The sequence below is a fragment of the Colius striatus genome, chromosome 9 (genome assembly GCF_028858725.1).
Source record: "Colius striatus isolate bColStr4 chromosome 9, bColStr4.1.hap1, whole genome shotgun sequence".
NCBI lineage: Eukaryota > Metazoa > Chordata > Aves > Coliiformes > Coliidae > Colius > Colius striatus.
In genome coordinates, this window is record NC_084767.1 from 18,576,249 (window position 1) to 18,594,385 (window position 18,137).

Below are 18,137 nucleotides of genomic sequence, written 5' to 3' on the forward strand. Positions count from 1 at the left end.
CAAATATGCTATTTACAGAGGCGTTACCTCCATCACTCATTGGCCAGGCCTGGGTCAGCTGAAGGGTCCATCTAAGAATGGACTGGGCCTAGCCCTGTCAGCTACAGGGGAAGCTTCTGGCAGATCTTTGTTTAAAGAGGCCACCCCTGTAGCCCACCCCAACTACCAAAAAACCTGGCAAAACCACTATAATATATAAGACCCAGCAGCACATAGAATCATAGAACATATTCTGCCAAGTGACACTACTTTACCACCAATAAAAGTGATGCCACCTATTATATCCATCATGGGAAGCCCTCCCATTCCACAAATCTCTCTTCAGAGGAAGATCACTGAAACTACGTTTTGGTGTAACTGAAACTTCTTTCACTTTCCCAAGACAGTTTTGTATATTGGTATATTAACAATTGCCCAAACCAGTCCTTCAGCAAGAAGTTATGCTTGTAAAACGTCTACCAGTTTCGGCTTTAAGTTCACCTGCAGTCATCCATAGACCCATGAAGTCATGCTCAAGCCCACCAGAAATGAGGGATCTAGGGTCAATTCACTCTAGAGAGTAGCATATCAATACATCAGTCTGGGACTAACAGCAAGTTTCTACATTTCTGAAATGTTTGCATATTTCTCCATAACTTTGTCCCCTTTTTTAGCAATTAACTGTCATTTCTTCTGAATTATAATTTAGAAATGGGATTTCCTTTCTACTATGAACAACACTGTCCTCCATGTGTTAACTCATGTCCATCACACACAAGCTCACAAAGCCCTAAGACAAAGCAGAATCTAAAGTCTAGTGTTCAAAGGGCATGATTATTCCCAGCCTGTCTGAAGGTCAAGACAAAATCCTGCCCTGGTCTAGAAAAATAGATTAAGATTTGCTTGCAAGCCACCCTACTGATTTCAACAGGTGGTGAACTCTGCCAGATCACAGAATCTTAAGGGCAGGAAGGGACCTCAAAAGATCATCTAGTCCAATCCTCCTGCCAGAGAAGGATCTCTGAAAGTAGATCACACAGGAACTCATCCAGGTGAGTTTTGAATGTCTCCAGAGAAGGAGACAATGAGGTGTTCCAGTGGTAAAAATTTAGTGTTCCATCAGCAGAGATGTCTGCCTTCAGAATCAAGAATTGCCCAGACTGCCAAAAATCTTGAAATACTTCAGATTTTTGTAACTGCTTCCATCAAAAATAGATAGTACCCTCAGAGAAGTTAGCATCACAGGGAAAAGTTGCTCATAAGTGTACTGAGATCATAGTTGCCATTGGCCCAAGATGTGGAGCTTGCCTGCTCCCAGGACACATTACAATTTCAATACATAAATTCAAACTTTTTAGCTTCAGCAGAAGGTGGAATAGTTCTCTGTCATGTGCTGGAGCTTTAAATGCAACACTGTCCAAAGTCATGACGTATTTCTGTAGAACAAGGGCAACAAAGCATGAGGCTCTCAAAGGAAAAAATAAAGGCCTTGTAATCAAACGCTGACAATATACCTACTGAGGACACAGAAGAAACAAACACTTTTTGGAAAGAACATTTATTTTTTGTTTCAAAATTTGTGATTCATAGAAATACAATAAAATCAACATGTACACAAAACTTTAAAACAAACAAACTTTGGTTCAAAGAAATATTTAACATCCAAATCTTCTGAGGTACAAAAGGCACATGACCAGGCACCCAAACATACCAAATCGCCCACAGCACTGTTTGCACCACTAAGAGAAATTTTTGAGGCAGAAGGCAGGTGAGAGGAGGATGGTAGGAAAAATATGGAAGTAACAGCAACCAAAACACAGGGATGTGTGCAATACCATTTACTTTCTTCCAGAGGTGTTACACATTTTGTTGTCCTTTTTGGGTAAAGTGCGAGGACTCTTGGAGAAAAAGATGAATCATTTCTTAGAAATGAACTGGAAGAACAAACAGTAGAAAAGGAGACAGAGAAACCAAGGCCTGCAGCAGGGTGGGTTTTCAGTCAACCTCTGTTCTCCCACAAGGTCTTAAGAATTCATTTCCTCTTTCATGAAACCATTTGTTTGAAACTGTAGAACAAAGATGTGAAATTAGTTACTACCATATACCCAGTGTGTGCAACCCAGGCAGTTTCTTCAAGTAAAGCCTCATGTCTCAGTCTGAGGATCCCTGCTTATACCTCTCTACTTATCCAACAGAAAAGAGATAAGAAGATGCACAGGGCTGGAGACAAAAGGATCTTTCCAATTGCACAACTCTGAGGCCAACAATAACAGAGTTGTGTATTCGGAGTCTGGTACCATCTACAGATCAGTCTGCTACAGCACTCCAGAGGAATACCTTGGAGGCTGAGAGAGGTGGGTATGGATGACATAAAGCTTGAAAAGCTTTCAGGAGTTAGAAGTGTCCACACATTCCCATTTATCTTGCAAGAAGCTCCTCCTCTTTTTGCAATTCAAACTTCGCACAAATCTCCACAGGAAGAGACTTGATTCCAGTCAAGTGATTATTCAAGTTATCCTGATGCTGATATAGCACACAAACCCAATAATACTCTTACACATTTTGTGGCATCATTAACACAAATCAAACTCATTAGAAGAGCTACATCTGAACAGTGTAGCTGCTTAATACTATATTAATTTGATGGTGAGAGTTTTCATTATGGCCAAATGACCTCAGTAGCTAAAATGTCAATACTCAGGTTATTAAATGCAGCTATAAGGGTTCAGTATATAACCAGCTTTGTACACACACATTGGTCTTCCTTCATGTTTTGTTCCCAAGGGAGTACTACTTACCCCATTTACACCCTACTAGCACTGGACAAGCTGCATGCCTTGTTCTATAATCACCTTCACCACTTCTGAAAAGATTGTACCAAAACACTGCTGTTCCCTGAAAAGTGAAACCAGACCTAGTCAGAGGTAGGCAATGTCATTAATTGGGTTCCAGTAAGGGGCAGGGGGCGGAAAGCCTGTGGATTAAGCTGCAGACTCTTATGAAGAACTTTAACATAGGCCATCCCATGAAAATTAATTCAGCCACATTCAGAAGAGAGAAAGGAGTTCTACCTGAACACATGTTTTTGTTACTAACAGTTCTGTGCAGAAATTGTTCACACTACACACTATAAAAGAAGGGAAGCAGCCCAGCAGTCCACAAGACCAGCTACAGCTGCCTTGATACACAGCAGCCCATCCAAGAGGCAGTGAACATCACTTTGTCAGATTAGCTGACATTTAAATGGATGCAGGACTGTACTGAAGAAGAGACAGTAACAAGAAAGAGGAGAATCAAGCAACAGACATAAACAGGCTTTACCTTCTTGGGCCATATTGCTGCCCCGAAATCTGGGAAAACTGTAGCTCCTCCAGCTTCTACGTCACTCATCTGAGAAAACAAAGTCCACAAACTCTATCCATTGACAACACTTTGTACAAGTATTCCCACAAGCTACAGTGCCCCAAGCCCTCAGAGATATATTGCAATGTGCACCTCAACAACAGGTACTGCTGAGGAAGGGGTATATTTCAACCAGCACAAACTGAAAAATTAATAGTGCCTGCTACTGAAGGCTTTAATTTCAGCTGAAGGCTTTTGCTCAGCACTTCATTTAGATTTATACATAGATTGCATAATTAGCCATAAACTTGTTTACTTGCAGTGTTAATGAGCTAGTACTCTAGAACAAGGGAGAGGACTTCAGAGCAAGTCAGTTTCAAGAATTTCGTTCCAGTTTATGATCCAATTAGGAAAGCAAGTAAGTGTCTGTTAAACCACAAGTTTCCTCATAAATTAAAACCACATCTTTGGAACTGATTTTCATCATTTAGCTTACGCATCTGGGTCAACCACTTCAAAAATGATACAAACTATTAGAAAACCTCACTTTCTACACTACTTCTATGCTATTCACCAGTGACGTTACGCCACTTCCAGTGCTTTATGCATCTCAAGCTTTAACACATACAGCTATGAGACTCTACAGAAATGGATGTACCTTTATGCTTTGCCTTCCTACACTGGAATGAGTTTAACCTTATTGAATTAATCAGTAATCATGTATTCATTAGGAATTCTAGACTTGATCCAAAACCCATCGTTCTGGCAACACTCATTAAAAATTGAAAGCTTTCCATTGCTTTCAGTAACTTTTTGATCAGATAATAATTAAAAGAAACAGTGAGTCAGATCCAGCTCCCATCACACTTGAACAGAACTACTATTAACTAACTACTGTTAATACTCCCCAAGTTCCCACATTCACTATTGTAACTTTGATTTCTGTTTAAAGCAGATGTTATTACCACTCAGGTGTCCTCCTGCTTGGTACCTACAATAAAAGGGCATAAGATGCCATAGGTGCACAGGTTTTTGCCCCTTCCAACTAGAAAGCATGTGCATGCAACTTTGCAAGTTAATACCTATGTTTTAGCAACACAACCACTCTTTTTAGTAAGGGTGTTGGTACATGTATGGGATGTGCTGTGGGACATACAAGGGTAAATTGCCTTTGACCATGTACAGCTGTACAGGCAGAGAATAAGGTGCATATTCCCTCTAAATCAAGGCTTCTTCAACAGTCTGATAAGCAAACAAAATACAGATTGAGACAAAAGGCTCTTTGCAGCAGACTATTTCATAGCTATCTGTCTTATTCAGATGCTTGTTTTGGAGATTCTCTCCTCCTCGCACCATACCAAGTTCAAAGTATTTCTGGTTCTTTTTCAAGCTGCATTTCACTCAAAATACCAGCTTGGCCATGAATATTTTAAATCTGAAGTTGTAGCACTCAGAAGTTCGATACAGAAGACTAGTGATCCTGATATAGCATAGACTGATACGTTAAATATTGTCAGAAGACTACTGTGAAAACATCAGGCCACTAATATCAGTGGCAGTAAGGTTTATGATCCCAGTGTACATGGTCTGTAGGCTAAATAATGCATGCAACTAATGCATTTCTTCAATTCCGCATTTGGAATCCAGTTGCACCAACTTTATTAGCTATGTCTCCTCCATTTGCTGAGGTGACAGCTCTGCCAGAGTAACTCTGGCAAAAAGCTGAAATGGAGGTTGACAGACCACAACATCAAGTGCTGTCAATGGTGGAAGAACACAACTATCTCACAGTAAGTGGACGACAGTCAAGTTCTCCAACAGCATGCCACTTGAGCAGTACCCCAAGCACTCGCCTTTGCAACATAAGCCAATTTCTCCTCTCCCACCAACAGAGAGCCCTCTATTCAAGTTTTCTGCCCTGAACTTCAAATTCCACCTCTATCAGATGGGACAGCACCTGATGCTGTAAGAATAATGAAATCCCTACTTCCAGATGCCAGGAAGTCTCTACAAATAACCAACTGCACAAGCTGTAAACAAGATGCTGCTAAAGTTACACTCAATGCATTAAAGGATCATCATACTTACATAGTTTAAAAAAGTGGCCACACGATTTCCAGTCCCTAACCGCTTGAAAGCATCTGGCTCATCTTTCTATAAAATTAAATGAGAGTAACTGCAAACTTCGAGCTCAGAGACAGCAGACAAACAGAGGTACTTACATAGTTAAGAAACGTCGCTAGCCTATTTCCTTCCGATTTGAGTGTGCTGTCAAAGGGTCGCTGTAACAGACAACAACTTTAACCCAAGTTCCAAACGGGCTCACACTAGGGTTCAGATATGTAGCTCTGCAGAGACATCCTTAAGCCCAATTTAAAGAGTTGAAATAGCAAGAGGACAATCGATACAGGGCAACATTAAAGCCATTATAAATTGCAGCCAGGGTGCATAACTGCATGCACATAGGACTCAGATGCTATGAAGAGGAGTAGCACTGAAGTGACTCTCAGGGCAGAGCAGAAGCAATGTTTTCAGGCCTGTGGCACAGATATTATCCAAGTAACATTAACACAGGCCATTACTGTACTGGACACTGATCCAAAGTCAATAACTGAGGTGAATATGGAAAACTCATCTTCAGTAGGCTTTAGATAACACACTAGATTTCTTCAGTGTTGTGGCGGCTCAAAGAAATGCTATCATGAGAACAGAAAATATCATTTTTGGCCAGCAGGCAAAATTGCAGAATAGCAATTGTGAACTTCCTTCAGGTGGCTTCCTGTCTAGGACTAAGAATCACACCAAAAAGATCAAATTGTCTTTACTCCACAGGAAATACTGGGTTCCATTCACTGAAGTAAGAAATACTGGTGCCAGTTTCAAAGCTAAAAGATCATCTAGAATACCAATGTATCTCTCCTTTCTCCATACAAACAAGACAATTAGGAGTCTATTTACATTGCTGATAGTCAGGAAGTAATTTCAGCCAGGAAACATTAAGGTCCACTCTTCTACACAAACCTAATAATCTTTAAGAACAGTATAAATTGGTATTAGAAAAAAAAGACAACCAGCGAGGAAAACCACTGTTACAGTTCAATCTACCTGTAGTATATCGTAAGAAATAAAAAGTCTTTCCTGAAATGGGTTCTGTAAGTAATTGCATATGTACCTGCATATGCAAATTAAATCCGAAAGAGTCAACGTAAGAGCACCGAGATACAGGGGTTTCCCTGGTTTCTGCCACCACTGTCAAATCCAGGTCCAGTCATGCATTTCTGAACTTTAACAGCCAAAAATTTCTCTAACTTTTTGAGCAACCAAAAAAAAAAATCTCAAAATTGTAATATGCAGCTACTAAAGTGTCCCTATTTGCAAACTTCAAAGAAACAAAAACCTGCCAGACTGATCAAGAGATGGAGAATTTAAGAGAGTACTTCTGTGTTTCAACATTGAAATCTGTGAAGCACAGAGAGCCTGGAGGACCAGTCCAAAACTACGGCAAGTTCTGCGACTGCCTTGCCTCAACTGACGACTGCTGCCAAGCTTATGTTCCAAGTAGAGCTCTGCCCCAGCTGCCTAATCCAAAAGTGAAGTCCACACTGGCCAATTTAATGGCTGAGGTCCTTGAGTTCAAAGGCTTTGAAGAGAATTTAAGAGCATTTGCTTGACTCAGAAAACAAAGCAGTCTTAAAGTTTACAGGAAAGTTCTCTCAACAGGCCAAAGCTAACGAATGTGGAGCTTCCACAGGGCTAAAGATCAGAATTTTCTTGTTTTAATTTCTTTAAGCGGTGCTAAGTTGAGCAGCTTCAATTTTGCACTCAATTACTGGGTTGTGGTCTGGCTGCCGAAATCCCTTCTACCAGGTAAAGCCATTGGGACAGCCTGAATTAAACCAGATTCCATGGAAATGCCATGGTTTTACTGGAAACTCAGGCATCACATGGATTTTGTATATGAGATTAACTGTCACCACAGCACTTCAGCACAATTAGTATGTTCATGGACTGGTTTAGGGTAACAATTAAGAGACTCTTCCTCCTTTCTCCCCATCAGCAGCAAACCAGAGCCATTATCTGCCAAGTAGAGCCCCTTTAGTGCAGACCAGGCACCTACCAGCTGCAGGTTCAACTCACTGCAGCACTGCCCTCCTCAATACCCACCCACCAAATCACCTCTGAGCCCTAAAGCTAAGGGTTTTGCCAGAAGGGCTGTATGACTCACAATGGCTACTTTTTTTGTTTTTTGAGGGAGGCGGAAGGATGTCTCCTCCTCAGTCAGCTCCTGCAAAGTGCTTTAAAATATCCAAAGGAGGACTTGGACCCCCTCGTCAAACTCAGAAGCCTAATGGAACAATGCAGATCACAAATTAGGGCTTGCAAGACATCAGTTTCCAAATAAAGTAACGGGAAGTGCATATTTAAATGCTATATGACTATCTTTTAATGTCTATACTTTGCAAGGAACCAAGGTGATGAAGAAAAGCAGGCAGATTTGTTCATTGTTCTTTTGAACTTTTAGCATCAGAGAGGCAATGCAAAAGCTTTAGGTCCTAATCCATCCATGCAACAGGGCTGTCTCCCCCTCCCCACCACACCAAGAAAAAACTGAAAGTGTGATCTTACCCTAGAGAAATCAAAGTGTGGCTCATACTGCCCTCCCATTCCATAGTTAGCAACCTAAAGTGTGAAAGAAAGAAGCATAAACATCCATTGAACTGCAAGTGACTGCTGCAGAAGTCGGCATTTCTTCTGAGAAATCCAAAAACATGTTTTGTGAAGTAGAACTCTATAGATTGTTATACCACATTTAATTACTCTTCATATTGCCAGAAGTGAGATACACAGAGAAGCAACTTAAGTGCTCTTTCACAGTTTAAGGGTTTGCTATGAATATTTCCCAGTACCAAACATTTCTCAGTGGCAGCACTCTACTTATCTGTTTGACATGAATTAGCAGCAAGTTTTACCACACTCTTGTTGCCTCCTCCAAAGGAGGGAGGATAAGTGTGTGTAGCTCTCTAGTACGTGTGTCCAAAGTAGGAGACAGAATTAGATTGTGTCACACAGGTACAATCCATAACATAAACATGCCCATCCAGGAATACAGAAGGCTTGAAGCAGCTTAAAGCACCATTTTGCTTATTTTATCTGAAGGTCACATAATATGTGAAGGTCTCATTTAACACATCTCCCAGATCACTACAAAATTACCAGGTTTCTGCGGATAGCCAGTAATGAACAGCACTTCAGTCAGCCTCTAAAACAGGAAATCAAGGAGCATGAAGGAAGGGAAGCAGTAACCAGGCTAAGATACAGCTGTTCTAACAGTGCAGCACCACTTCTACTGCCCATCCTCTCCTCAACAGACAGCCAAAGACCAGAAGTCATGTGAGAACTAAGAAAAATATTTAACTATTCAAAATGTTGGACTAGGAAAGGAGGTTCAACTTTTGCTGACATGAAAATAAGTGGCTGGCATTTCCCTCAAAACAAACTGGTGAATCAGATTTCTGCACAAAATCACCTTCTCTTTGATATCTTTACCTCTCTCTGCCTAGCACATAAAGGGATAACGCCTACCTGCGAGGTCCCTACAGCCAGCAGCAGCAGAACATCTCACACTCTTCATAAACAACTCACTTGCCTACTGCATGTGTATAGTCAGCAGACAACAGAACCCCTAAGAGGGGCTGGGTAAGAGTCAGTCTACGTTTCTATTCACATAAGCACCAGACCACCCTGACAAGCAGATAACTTGAAGCCTAACAAGTGTACCAACCTGCAATAGTTCAGCTGTTTTCACTGTTAACCCTGTGATTTGCTGCATTCGTTGATTCACCTTGGCTACAACAGGATCATCATCTTCCTCCAACCATGAGCTACAAGAGGGCAAGAATTGAAACTTGTTATTTTGAAACAGCAACCACAACAACCCGTTTCCCAAGGCAGATGGATTCTTCTGCCCTCAGATGGCCAAAAGAGCCATTTACCATGCCCTTCTTCTGCAAGCTACATGCAAAGCAGTTCACATTTTGAGCTGTAAGTAGCAGATGACAGCCCTTAAGCCCAGAAACCTTACAGCTAAACCCTCCTCTCTGCTTACCTTTTTGATACCCTGTAGCTAGCCACTGTAAGGACACCGGTTTTGGGATCACGTACTGTGGCTCGTGCCAGCTGTGTCAAAAAAATCCCAAAGGGGAAGAAATACATCAACTACAAGTCAGAAAGACATTTTCTCTAATTTTAACCAAAATCAATATCCGATTCATCCAACCTCAATATACCATTGTGTGGAAGTCATAGCTCCAACCTAGAGTTTGCTCTGATTTCATTCTGGAAGAGTATATGCAGAAACAAATCCAGAAACAAGTGTAACCCATCACCTGCACTTGAGGCTAGAAAAAGGATTTGACTGCACAAGTCATGATATTCACTAAATCCATGCACACTGCTTGCTGAGTAGGTCTTGAAGGTACTTTTTTTTTTTTAAACAGCTGGAGTCAATATTAGCAAGAGAAAACAAGAAGTTAAAAACAGATGAAGCCTCAGTTCTTGGCAGAAAGAAAAAGCACTGGATACTCCACAAATTTGATCAGCCTGGTCATCATTGAAAAAAAAAAAAAACCAACCTTGTTCTCAGATTAAAAAAACACCCAAACAAGTGAAAGCTTTCACTGAATGGGTTACAAATTATAGGACAGGCAAATCCAGTCGCAGTAAACTCCTGAAGGCAAATCTCAGGATTACTGAGCCCATACTTTCCAGCTGTAACATGCCTGGAACATGTAATTTCCAGATACAGTTTTAGGTATGTTATTACGTTACAAAGGTAGATCTGCAAAAACAGAGTTCACCTATACATGTGTCAGTAATACACCATCACCACTATGCCACATCACCATATTTCTAAGAAAAATCTGGAACTTGGCAAAACTGATTAGGTTTGCTGTGGTGTCAAAGTGACAGGCTGCTGCTAACATAACGCAACAGGCCACTTTGGTTTTATACTTGTAGCTGAGAACAAGAACTGGGACACTCCTTTCTTTGACCACATTTAAATTTAACTCCTGCAAACCACAAACACTTTAAATTATGTCTCCTTCCTTCCACTTAATTATAGGTCCCAGAAAGTCTTTTTATTTGCATTTTCTCCAGAGCATGCAGTCATTATTTCCCTCATTTCTCCTCAAATAAGTCTCCAGGCAGCTTTACAATCCATGTCAGCTGTCTCATCCCTAATACAAGAGTTCTTGGCACAGTTGTTGCTGTAATTCTGACTCACTGTTATTTTCTTCCACATTTCTCCTGCATAAATCATAACAGGAGAGCCAGGCTGACCGCATGTTGTTCTTCATTTGTACAGTGAAGCATAGCTTTGGGGATATAATTTAGCTTCCCCAATTTTTAATTCTGCTGTCACTTTCAAGCTTGCTATGCTTGCTTGATTTCTGCACCTAGCATTTGATCTAAACAAATTGGAACAAAATAAGTCTAATTGTATTCATATTATTCCGTATCTCCTCCTCTTCTGATAGGCAAGCCGCTTCATTTAAGACGTGCGATCTACACCTCACTTTGTATAACCGACTGATAAATGTGATGCTTCCTCTGTCAGGGTGGAGAAAGCAGCCTTTTAATAGGCATTTGCTGGGCCATGAAGAATCATCACAACACACTGAATTGGTCAGAAGCTTAACCCAGTCTCTCAAGAGTCTGCATTTAGTTTAGCTGGGTTTTCCTCTGAAATACAGCATTGAGTTCAAAGATACTCACACGTTTCTCTCTATGCCACGTTTTTGCCTGTTCAAGTATGCCTATATTGCAAGTAACATCATTTTCATGGCAGACCTGTCCCAATGCTATCCACACAGATAAAGTTAAGACTTTTCTCAACCCTTCCCAGTTAGCTCTGATGTATTGCCTGAAAAGCTGGAACTGTTTTTTGGAATTGGAGTTAAAGGGGTTGTGTTTTGCAAAACAAGCAGGAAAATCAACTGGAATACAGCTATTCTCAATCACGTACAGATGTTGTAAAACAAAGTACTGGCAAGTGTAAACTGCAGATAATTTTAAGTGCTTGGACTCAAAGGCAGAAATTTCTTGCAAATGCATTTTAAGAAAAAAAAAGGGCTCATCGTTCTGAGCCCAAAACTAACATACTACTTCAGAGTTCTGTCTGAAAGCCTCTTACTAGCTAAAGTTTCCTGGATGAAATTAAGCTGTATTTGTTAAGAACTATCTCATCCCAGACTTGCACTTTCCATTCTTTCAGTATTACTGTAGAATTTCAAGTTATTCCTGCAGCTGAGCTACGCACAGACTTAGAAAAATCAAGTTAAGAAAATGGTTGCTTTACATTTTTAAATTGAAAACTTTAATCTCAATCTTAAGACTGCAATATTTCCCTACCCCTACAGGGACTGATCCAAATTGTACACAACACAGATTGCACAAAGGACTCTGTTGACACGAGGAACAAGCAAAACTCAGGGAGCAAGACTTAAGAGACTTTCCCTAAAACTTTCAACAAAAAGGGAAAACCAAACAAAAAATAGTAACTGCCTCATTTAGAATGTGCTTAGTTTGATAAAATAGATTAAGTGATATGCTCTATTTGAATGTTTCCATTTTATCTGAAGCCCTTGAAGTTTTAGAGTATGATGTAATAGGAAAAAAATCTCCATTTATGGAGGTGAGAGTCCTCACCGAGACAAGTGTTCTGCCAACACTCCCATAGCTGGCTGGTAGTCATAGATATCCAGCTTCATAAACATCCCAAACTATTAATGTTCTTAGGAAGCATCAGGTTCTCAATCTGTTCCTAACTACTTATGTTTAGAAGTACATACAGAAGGTTAATTCTTGACTGGAATTTTAGTACATTTCACAGCAGTAACTAGAAGAGTACTAAAATGAACCACTTAATTTTAAGAACAGTAGTGTTTCATTTTACATGCTTGTCAGGTTTGACAGAAGACTAAGGTGTAACATCTACTAAGGACCTCACTGTCATACTTTTTTTGCTAGAAAGGAGACAGGCAGGAAATTCCACCTCCAGAAGAATCCAGCGAGATAATTAGGAGCTTTGCCTTTTTACTGTGTGCAGAGTCACTATAACTCACACCATAAATAACAGGTATTGCATCAAAACTAGGGATCCCACTCAAAGCTGCTGCCTTTGAGATAGATGTCTCCTTTGAGTACTGAAGCTGACACATCTGTTTCTCTGCTGCCCAGACAGCTATCTAGGCAAAAAAGCCAGATCTAAAGTGCTGTGGGACAATGACTCCATTGTACATTCATCCTTACAAATATTCCATCTTTCCCAAGACACAGATTGAGAATTACTTAAAAGCACAAATGATTTCTCCACTCTGTGTTAAGTGTATCACATTATTCCCAATGTGGCTTCAGGAGAACACATCATGCTCATGGATGCACCACAGCATTTGAAGTGCCTGCCTCTGTGCAGGTCTAGATCATGGTTTAAAACAGAAGTAGTGGATTACAGGTTACCCAAAGCAATATTCTTCTAGCACAACAGTTTTTGTTTTGAGGTTCATCTCCATTTCAAAAGGCAGATTTAGGTACACTGAACACCCTCTCCTATCACAGTAAGCCAGTCAAGTCACCTACCTTTTTGAGTCTAGTCCCTAGTTTCTTACAAGGTTTGCAAGCAATTTACTGAGAACTTTACATAATTAAGTGCAACAATATATAAATACCTTCAGGAGCCTGGGCTTTATAGTCCTGTATCACCAAGTAGTTTCAAAATCATTCCCCTTCAGCTCACAGCTGCAGTGTATCATCTGTGGTATGAAGCCAGATCTTTCAAATCCTTTGCCTAGCCTTTTCTAATTGAACCACAGAATTTGCAGTCATTAGTGAGATGGAAGAGGGAAAAAACCCTTACCTTTGGCTTAGCTAGTTGTTTAATTTTCTCAATTTCTTCATCAGACATGACATCATAGTATCGTACAATATGAGGGCTATCCCATTCATCTTCCTCCTTGAAGGGAGCTATGAGCAGGTTAGGGTTTCTGTTTCCATCATGGTACCTACAGAACAGCCTTTTCTGTCTTCGAGGCGTCTGAAAAGACCAAACAGAACATTGTTTGCTCAACAACTTCTCATGAGGAGACTGAGGGGAGATCTTATTAACATTTACAAATACCTAAATGGTGAGTGTCGGGAGGTTGGGACATCCCTTTTTTCTATAGTAGGTAGTAACAGGACAGGGGGTAATGGAATGAAGCTGGAACACAAAAAGTTCCACTTAAGAAAAAACTATTTCACTATTCAGGTGAGGGAACAGTGGAACAGGCTGGGCAGAGGGGTTGTGGAGTCTCCTTCCTTGGAGGTCTTAAGGACCCGCCTGGACACGTTCCTATGTGACCTGATCTAGGTGAACCTGCTTCTGCAGGGGAGTTGGACTGGATGATCTCTAAAGGTCCCTTCCAACCCCTACCATTCTATGATTCTATGAAAGGGAGCTTCATTCCACAAACACTGTAAAAGTCAGGAGCTGACCAACAAATTTAAGGGGTAAGCATCAGTGATTCTTCAATTTACGGCACATGAAAATCCACATATACCGCAAGATACAATTGAGCAACGTCTGAAACTAACCTTTAGGAGAGTTAAACCATAATAAGGTACAGATTAAGCAAATAAATACACAAACAAGAAGTTGTAAAAAAGTCTGGTTCTTGTAACCAAGGCTGTGGAGATAGAATAAATTGATTCCTTTCCCTGCACTGAGAATTAAAGCTATGTTTGTTGAGAGGTACTGAAGATGGTTAAAATCACCCCAGAAGGACATGTCTTTAAGATGCAAAAGGGAAAGAGTAATGGAATTCCCCAAGTGTGAACAGTAACAGCATGGACTGTAAACATAACCAGATCTCAGTGGAAGAAGCTCCTGGCACAACTGTACAGCCAGTATTTGAAATTGCTGAGCAGACATAGGGAGGAAAATCAGTTTTCAACAACCTTTAGCATATATCAGAGAACTGGTTTTATGTCTGGAATTAACAGCTAAAGAGGCCAAGACAAAGTCTAAATCTCATCCTAGACAGAACTACAGTTATTTTTTTTCCTTAAAAAAAAAATAAACAAGAAGAGCTTCACAGAAAAGCTTGACATGTCCAACCAGGCTTGATCACCCTTACACAAAGGTAGCATAGTCAGGAAATTCTTGCCTTCCTCTTACCATTTTTACCCCTTCACCTCTGCAAAGGGCCTCATAGATATCACGCTCTGGCAAGTAGTCAAGAGGCCTCTCATAGGCACCACTTTGCACCACAGGTTCTGTCGTCATGGTCTCATTTACTGACTTGTCTTTCTCCTCCTCTCTCTCCTTCTCCAGCAGCTTCTCAAAGTACCGCAGATTACTGCCTGCTCTCTCGTGAGTACTGTCTTCATTGGGAGAAAACAAGACAACTGGTAATTTATGCAATCTCAGGAACTGTTCATACAAACAAGCCTTTGTAATGAAACAACAATTCTCCCCTTCTTAAAGCATTATCAGGCAACCAAAGGCATTGGCTCTAGTCTGCACTGAAAACCAGCCCTGGGAAGGTTGTCTTTAAAGAGAGAAGGTTGGCATAGTCTGCAAAAGAATCTTTTCTGGAAGGACTTATCACAAAATTTGTATTTCAAGAATAAAAGAGTAGAAGTTTCTGGTCTTCACATCCCTCCTTTTCTCTCAACTTCTCTGCCCAGTTCTACCCAAGATATACAGACCAGAGCTCATCAAGCAGAGTTAAAGCTAATGTATCTGCTGCACCTCTCTTCTTCACTCTGCTTCTCAGCAACACTGCACAAGGATGCTTTTAACCAAGGACAAGCCCACCACCTTCCCCTCCCCTAGACCTTCACCAAGCTCAGGAAGCTTGAAGCCATGTGTTAGCACTTAACAGCCCACCAACAGCATCCATTTCTAGATGTCTGTAACAGGTTTCTATGGGAGGTAACCTGGATCACCAGCATCGTTAGACTTACCATTAGTGATTTATTGATGATGTTGGTATGAATCTATAATTGTCATCAACAGATCTTTACTCAGCATAACTAAGAAGGAACAAATCTTTGTTCATCATGAAGTATTTCTGGACACTAACATCTGGAACGGTTCCTTTCCCTTCTGGCCCTATGTTTATCCTACAGAACTAGCCCAGAAGGCTGCTGACGTAACCACTCATTAGCGCAAAGGCTAATAGTAGCCAGATAAGGAAGTCAACCCTAGAGCAAAGGAAGCTGCTGCTCCCAGAGGGGACTGCCAAATCTGTTCCACTGTTGGGTGCTGATAAGGATTTGCATTCTGTAATCAGGGCTTAACTCTACTGCAGAGGGAGCTAGATTCAATACATATTCCTATCATTCTAAATTTTAGTCTATGAATTCCACCATCTGCAGAAATTAGACGGATACATATTTTTCAATAAAGGCTTCACCCACACTCAGAATGCAGCTAACATCTAAACTAAGAGCCACAACTGATTAAAAAACCATACAAATACATAACAGAGTAGATGTTAACTCTAATTAGGGAGATAAAACCTTCCAAGGCAGGAAGTAGCCAAAGTTGGATAGGAAGCAATACTTATTTGCTTACTCAAGAGAAAGCCAGAAACAGATCAGAGACAAAAGCAGATTTTAAGAAACTCAGTGTGTTCTGAATATTCCAAAATAAATGCTTTAAGATCTCAAGCAAAGCATTATTCTGGCAAAGAGTACCTGCACTGAGGAATAGAGAGGAATATGCAAAGTCAACAGGACTTAACAGAATATACAGCACTCTGCCTAAGTCCATGATAGCCTGGATCTCACTGGAGACAACTCAGGCTTTAACCATTACTAAACCCAGTATCTCAGTATGCTGAAGCAAAGCACACACATGCTGCAGTCAGACACACATTTGGTCTTTGAATAGCAAAAGCATGGACTATAAGATAGCATGTTAAAGCTACTTCATGTGTAAATAGATTGTTTTGTTTTCTTCAAGACCTACATTTATTGTAATTAAACTGTCAGGATATCCCTCCAGTCAGCTCACCAATAAGTATGACCCATGACTGTTGGCTCTGGTGCTGTAACACCTCCCAGCACTAGAATTACAGGTCTTTCATTCTTACCAAGGGATATCAGACGTCTGGTAAGCTCCATGGCTCTGTGTAAATCCCCAAACTGGAACACAGCATAGCTGAGATAATCTAGGATCTCCACTTTGCTGACTGTTGTATCCTCCCCCTCATCATGTTGTTTTAATGCTTGTTCCATCCAGAGCACTGTGTGATAATAGTCTCCATCATTGTAAGCAGTCTTCCCCATACCAAAGCAGTCACCTACTGTCAAAGTAGATCTGTATTTTGTTCCTAAAACCAAAAAGATGGCTTTCAGCAATCTACACAGAAGTATCTTTGCCTTCAAACACATGGGGCACACTGAGGAACATCTGAAAATACACACTTCTGTCATCCAAAAAGGCTTCTAAAAAGACAATGCTTTGACAATATTTTAGGTTCTGTACTAAATCAATCACCTTTAGAATCAAAGATTGAATTCTATCCCAATTATGTGGCACTAATTCCTTTGGAAACCAAGAGAAGTTTAACAAAAATTATGATTCTATGAAAAATTAAGGAGTTTAAAGCTATTGCGTTTTCTGTTGCAGGCAAAAAGACAACCAAGAGCTTAACAGATTTTACTGAATCTAAAAGTTAACTCTGTTAGATGAGCAGAAAAACCTGACTACACGCAGAGCTAGTTTGTTTGCTCTTGGTTGGAGATGTATATTTGAGCATAAGCAAGCTGATGGTTATTTAGACAAACTGTGTATCTATTTGACTGTAACTGTGCACTGACTTCCAATTGCTCCAGCTCAGCAGAGGCACAGATAAGACTTAATTTTAAGTTAAGAAGCTACAGTTGATAACTAGATCTGTTTTGTCAGCTCATCTACCCACAATCTCATGAAGAGTATTCAGTGCGGTATTCACAGCCATAACCTGTTTTCAGTAAGTTTCTCATAAGCAACAGTAACAACCTATTTCAGGACTTGGCTGCCAAAATAGTGAAGCATTCCAATTTATCTATGTATTTTCCAAAACATCTCTTTGAGGCAAAAACTGTTAATCCCCATTTAACAGATAAAGAGTAACAGTAAAGTTATTCAAGCAAAGACTCACTGGAAGACCACCACAGCAAACAGGAACAGAGCCAAGTTTCACAAGAGCCATCAGAGCAATGAATCAGAGCTTCATCCCTTGGTTTGCAAAAGATTTGGGACAGAAAGCACCCATGGTATTTGCTTACACAGTAGCCAGAGCAAGAAAGTATGTCATTCTTTGTTGTTGCTACAGCAATTATAAAAATCAGCATTTTCTTTTAAAGTTATGCTAAATAATGTTAAAAAAAGATACTTGAGCTGTCACTGCAGACCAGGACTCTTCGGCTTGGGTGGGACGAGCCTCAAGGTTGCCCTCAAACTGTCAAAGCAGCTATGTCCTCAAGGATCCACGCTACATGGACTCTCAACACACTGGCCCCTCCCCACTACTGACTTTTGAAGTTTGAGGATGTTACCACTTCCATCCTTTCAAAGCAGAGGAGACCTTTGTGTACTTGCCTGGTAGGTTTCCTCGAGAGAGAGTCTCAGGATCCAGTTTGTATGTGTCCTGCAGGCGCATCAGAGCCTTTGCAGCTCCAGTCTCATCCTCTTCAGTTGGAAAAAACTGGCGCTGAATTGTAAGATTTGCAATAAAGCCTTTGCAGTAAAAAGGAAAGATGTTACTTCCAGAGTCTGAATAAGT

At 40.6% G+C, this 18,137-nt stretch overlaps 1 protein-coding gene across 6 annotated transcripts in view; it reads right to left on the reverse strand.

The window, feature by feature from the left end:
- Nucleotides 1-1,521: 1,521 nt before the first annotated feature.
- Nucleotides 1,522-18,137, reverse strand: part of P4HA2 (prolyl 4-hydroxylase subunit alpha 2) — a 29,563-nt gene continuing 12,947 nt past the window's right edge. For 2 of the 6 annotated variants that reach the window (XM_062002238.1, XM_062002237.1), the window contains exons 6-16: nt 17,954-18,091; nt 16,461-16,700; nt 14,537-14,742; nt 13,238-13,414; nt 9,428-9,498; nt 9,104-9,203; nt 7,948-8,001; nt 5,410-5,475; nt 3,301-3,369; nt 2,778-2,874; nt 1,522-2,045 (exon numbers count right to left, since the gene is read on the reverse strand). In XM_062002238.1, the coding sequence (XP_061858222.1) occupies nt 1,975-2,045; nt 2,778-2,874; nt 3,301-3,369; nt 5,410-5,475; nt 7,948-8,001; nt 9,104-9,203; nt 9,428-9,498; nt 13,238-13,414; nt 14,537-14,742; nt 16,461-16,700; nt 17,954-18,091 (1,289 nt within the window). In that variant the 3' untranslated portion in view covers nt 1,522-1,974. Of the gene's footprint in view, nt 2,046-2,777; nt 2,875-3,300; nt 3,370-4,286; nt 4,313-5,409; nt 5,476-5,543; nt 5,604-7,947; nt 8,002-9,103; nt 9,204-9,427; nt 9,499-13,237; nt 13,415-14,536; nt 14,743-16,460; nt 16,701-17,953; nt 18,092-18,137 lie in introns of those variants that run through there. The other 4 variants (XM_062002242.1, XM_062002239.1, XM_062002240.1 and 1 more) reach the window with 4 other exon arrangements.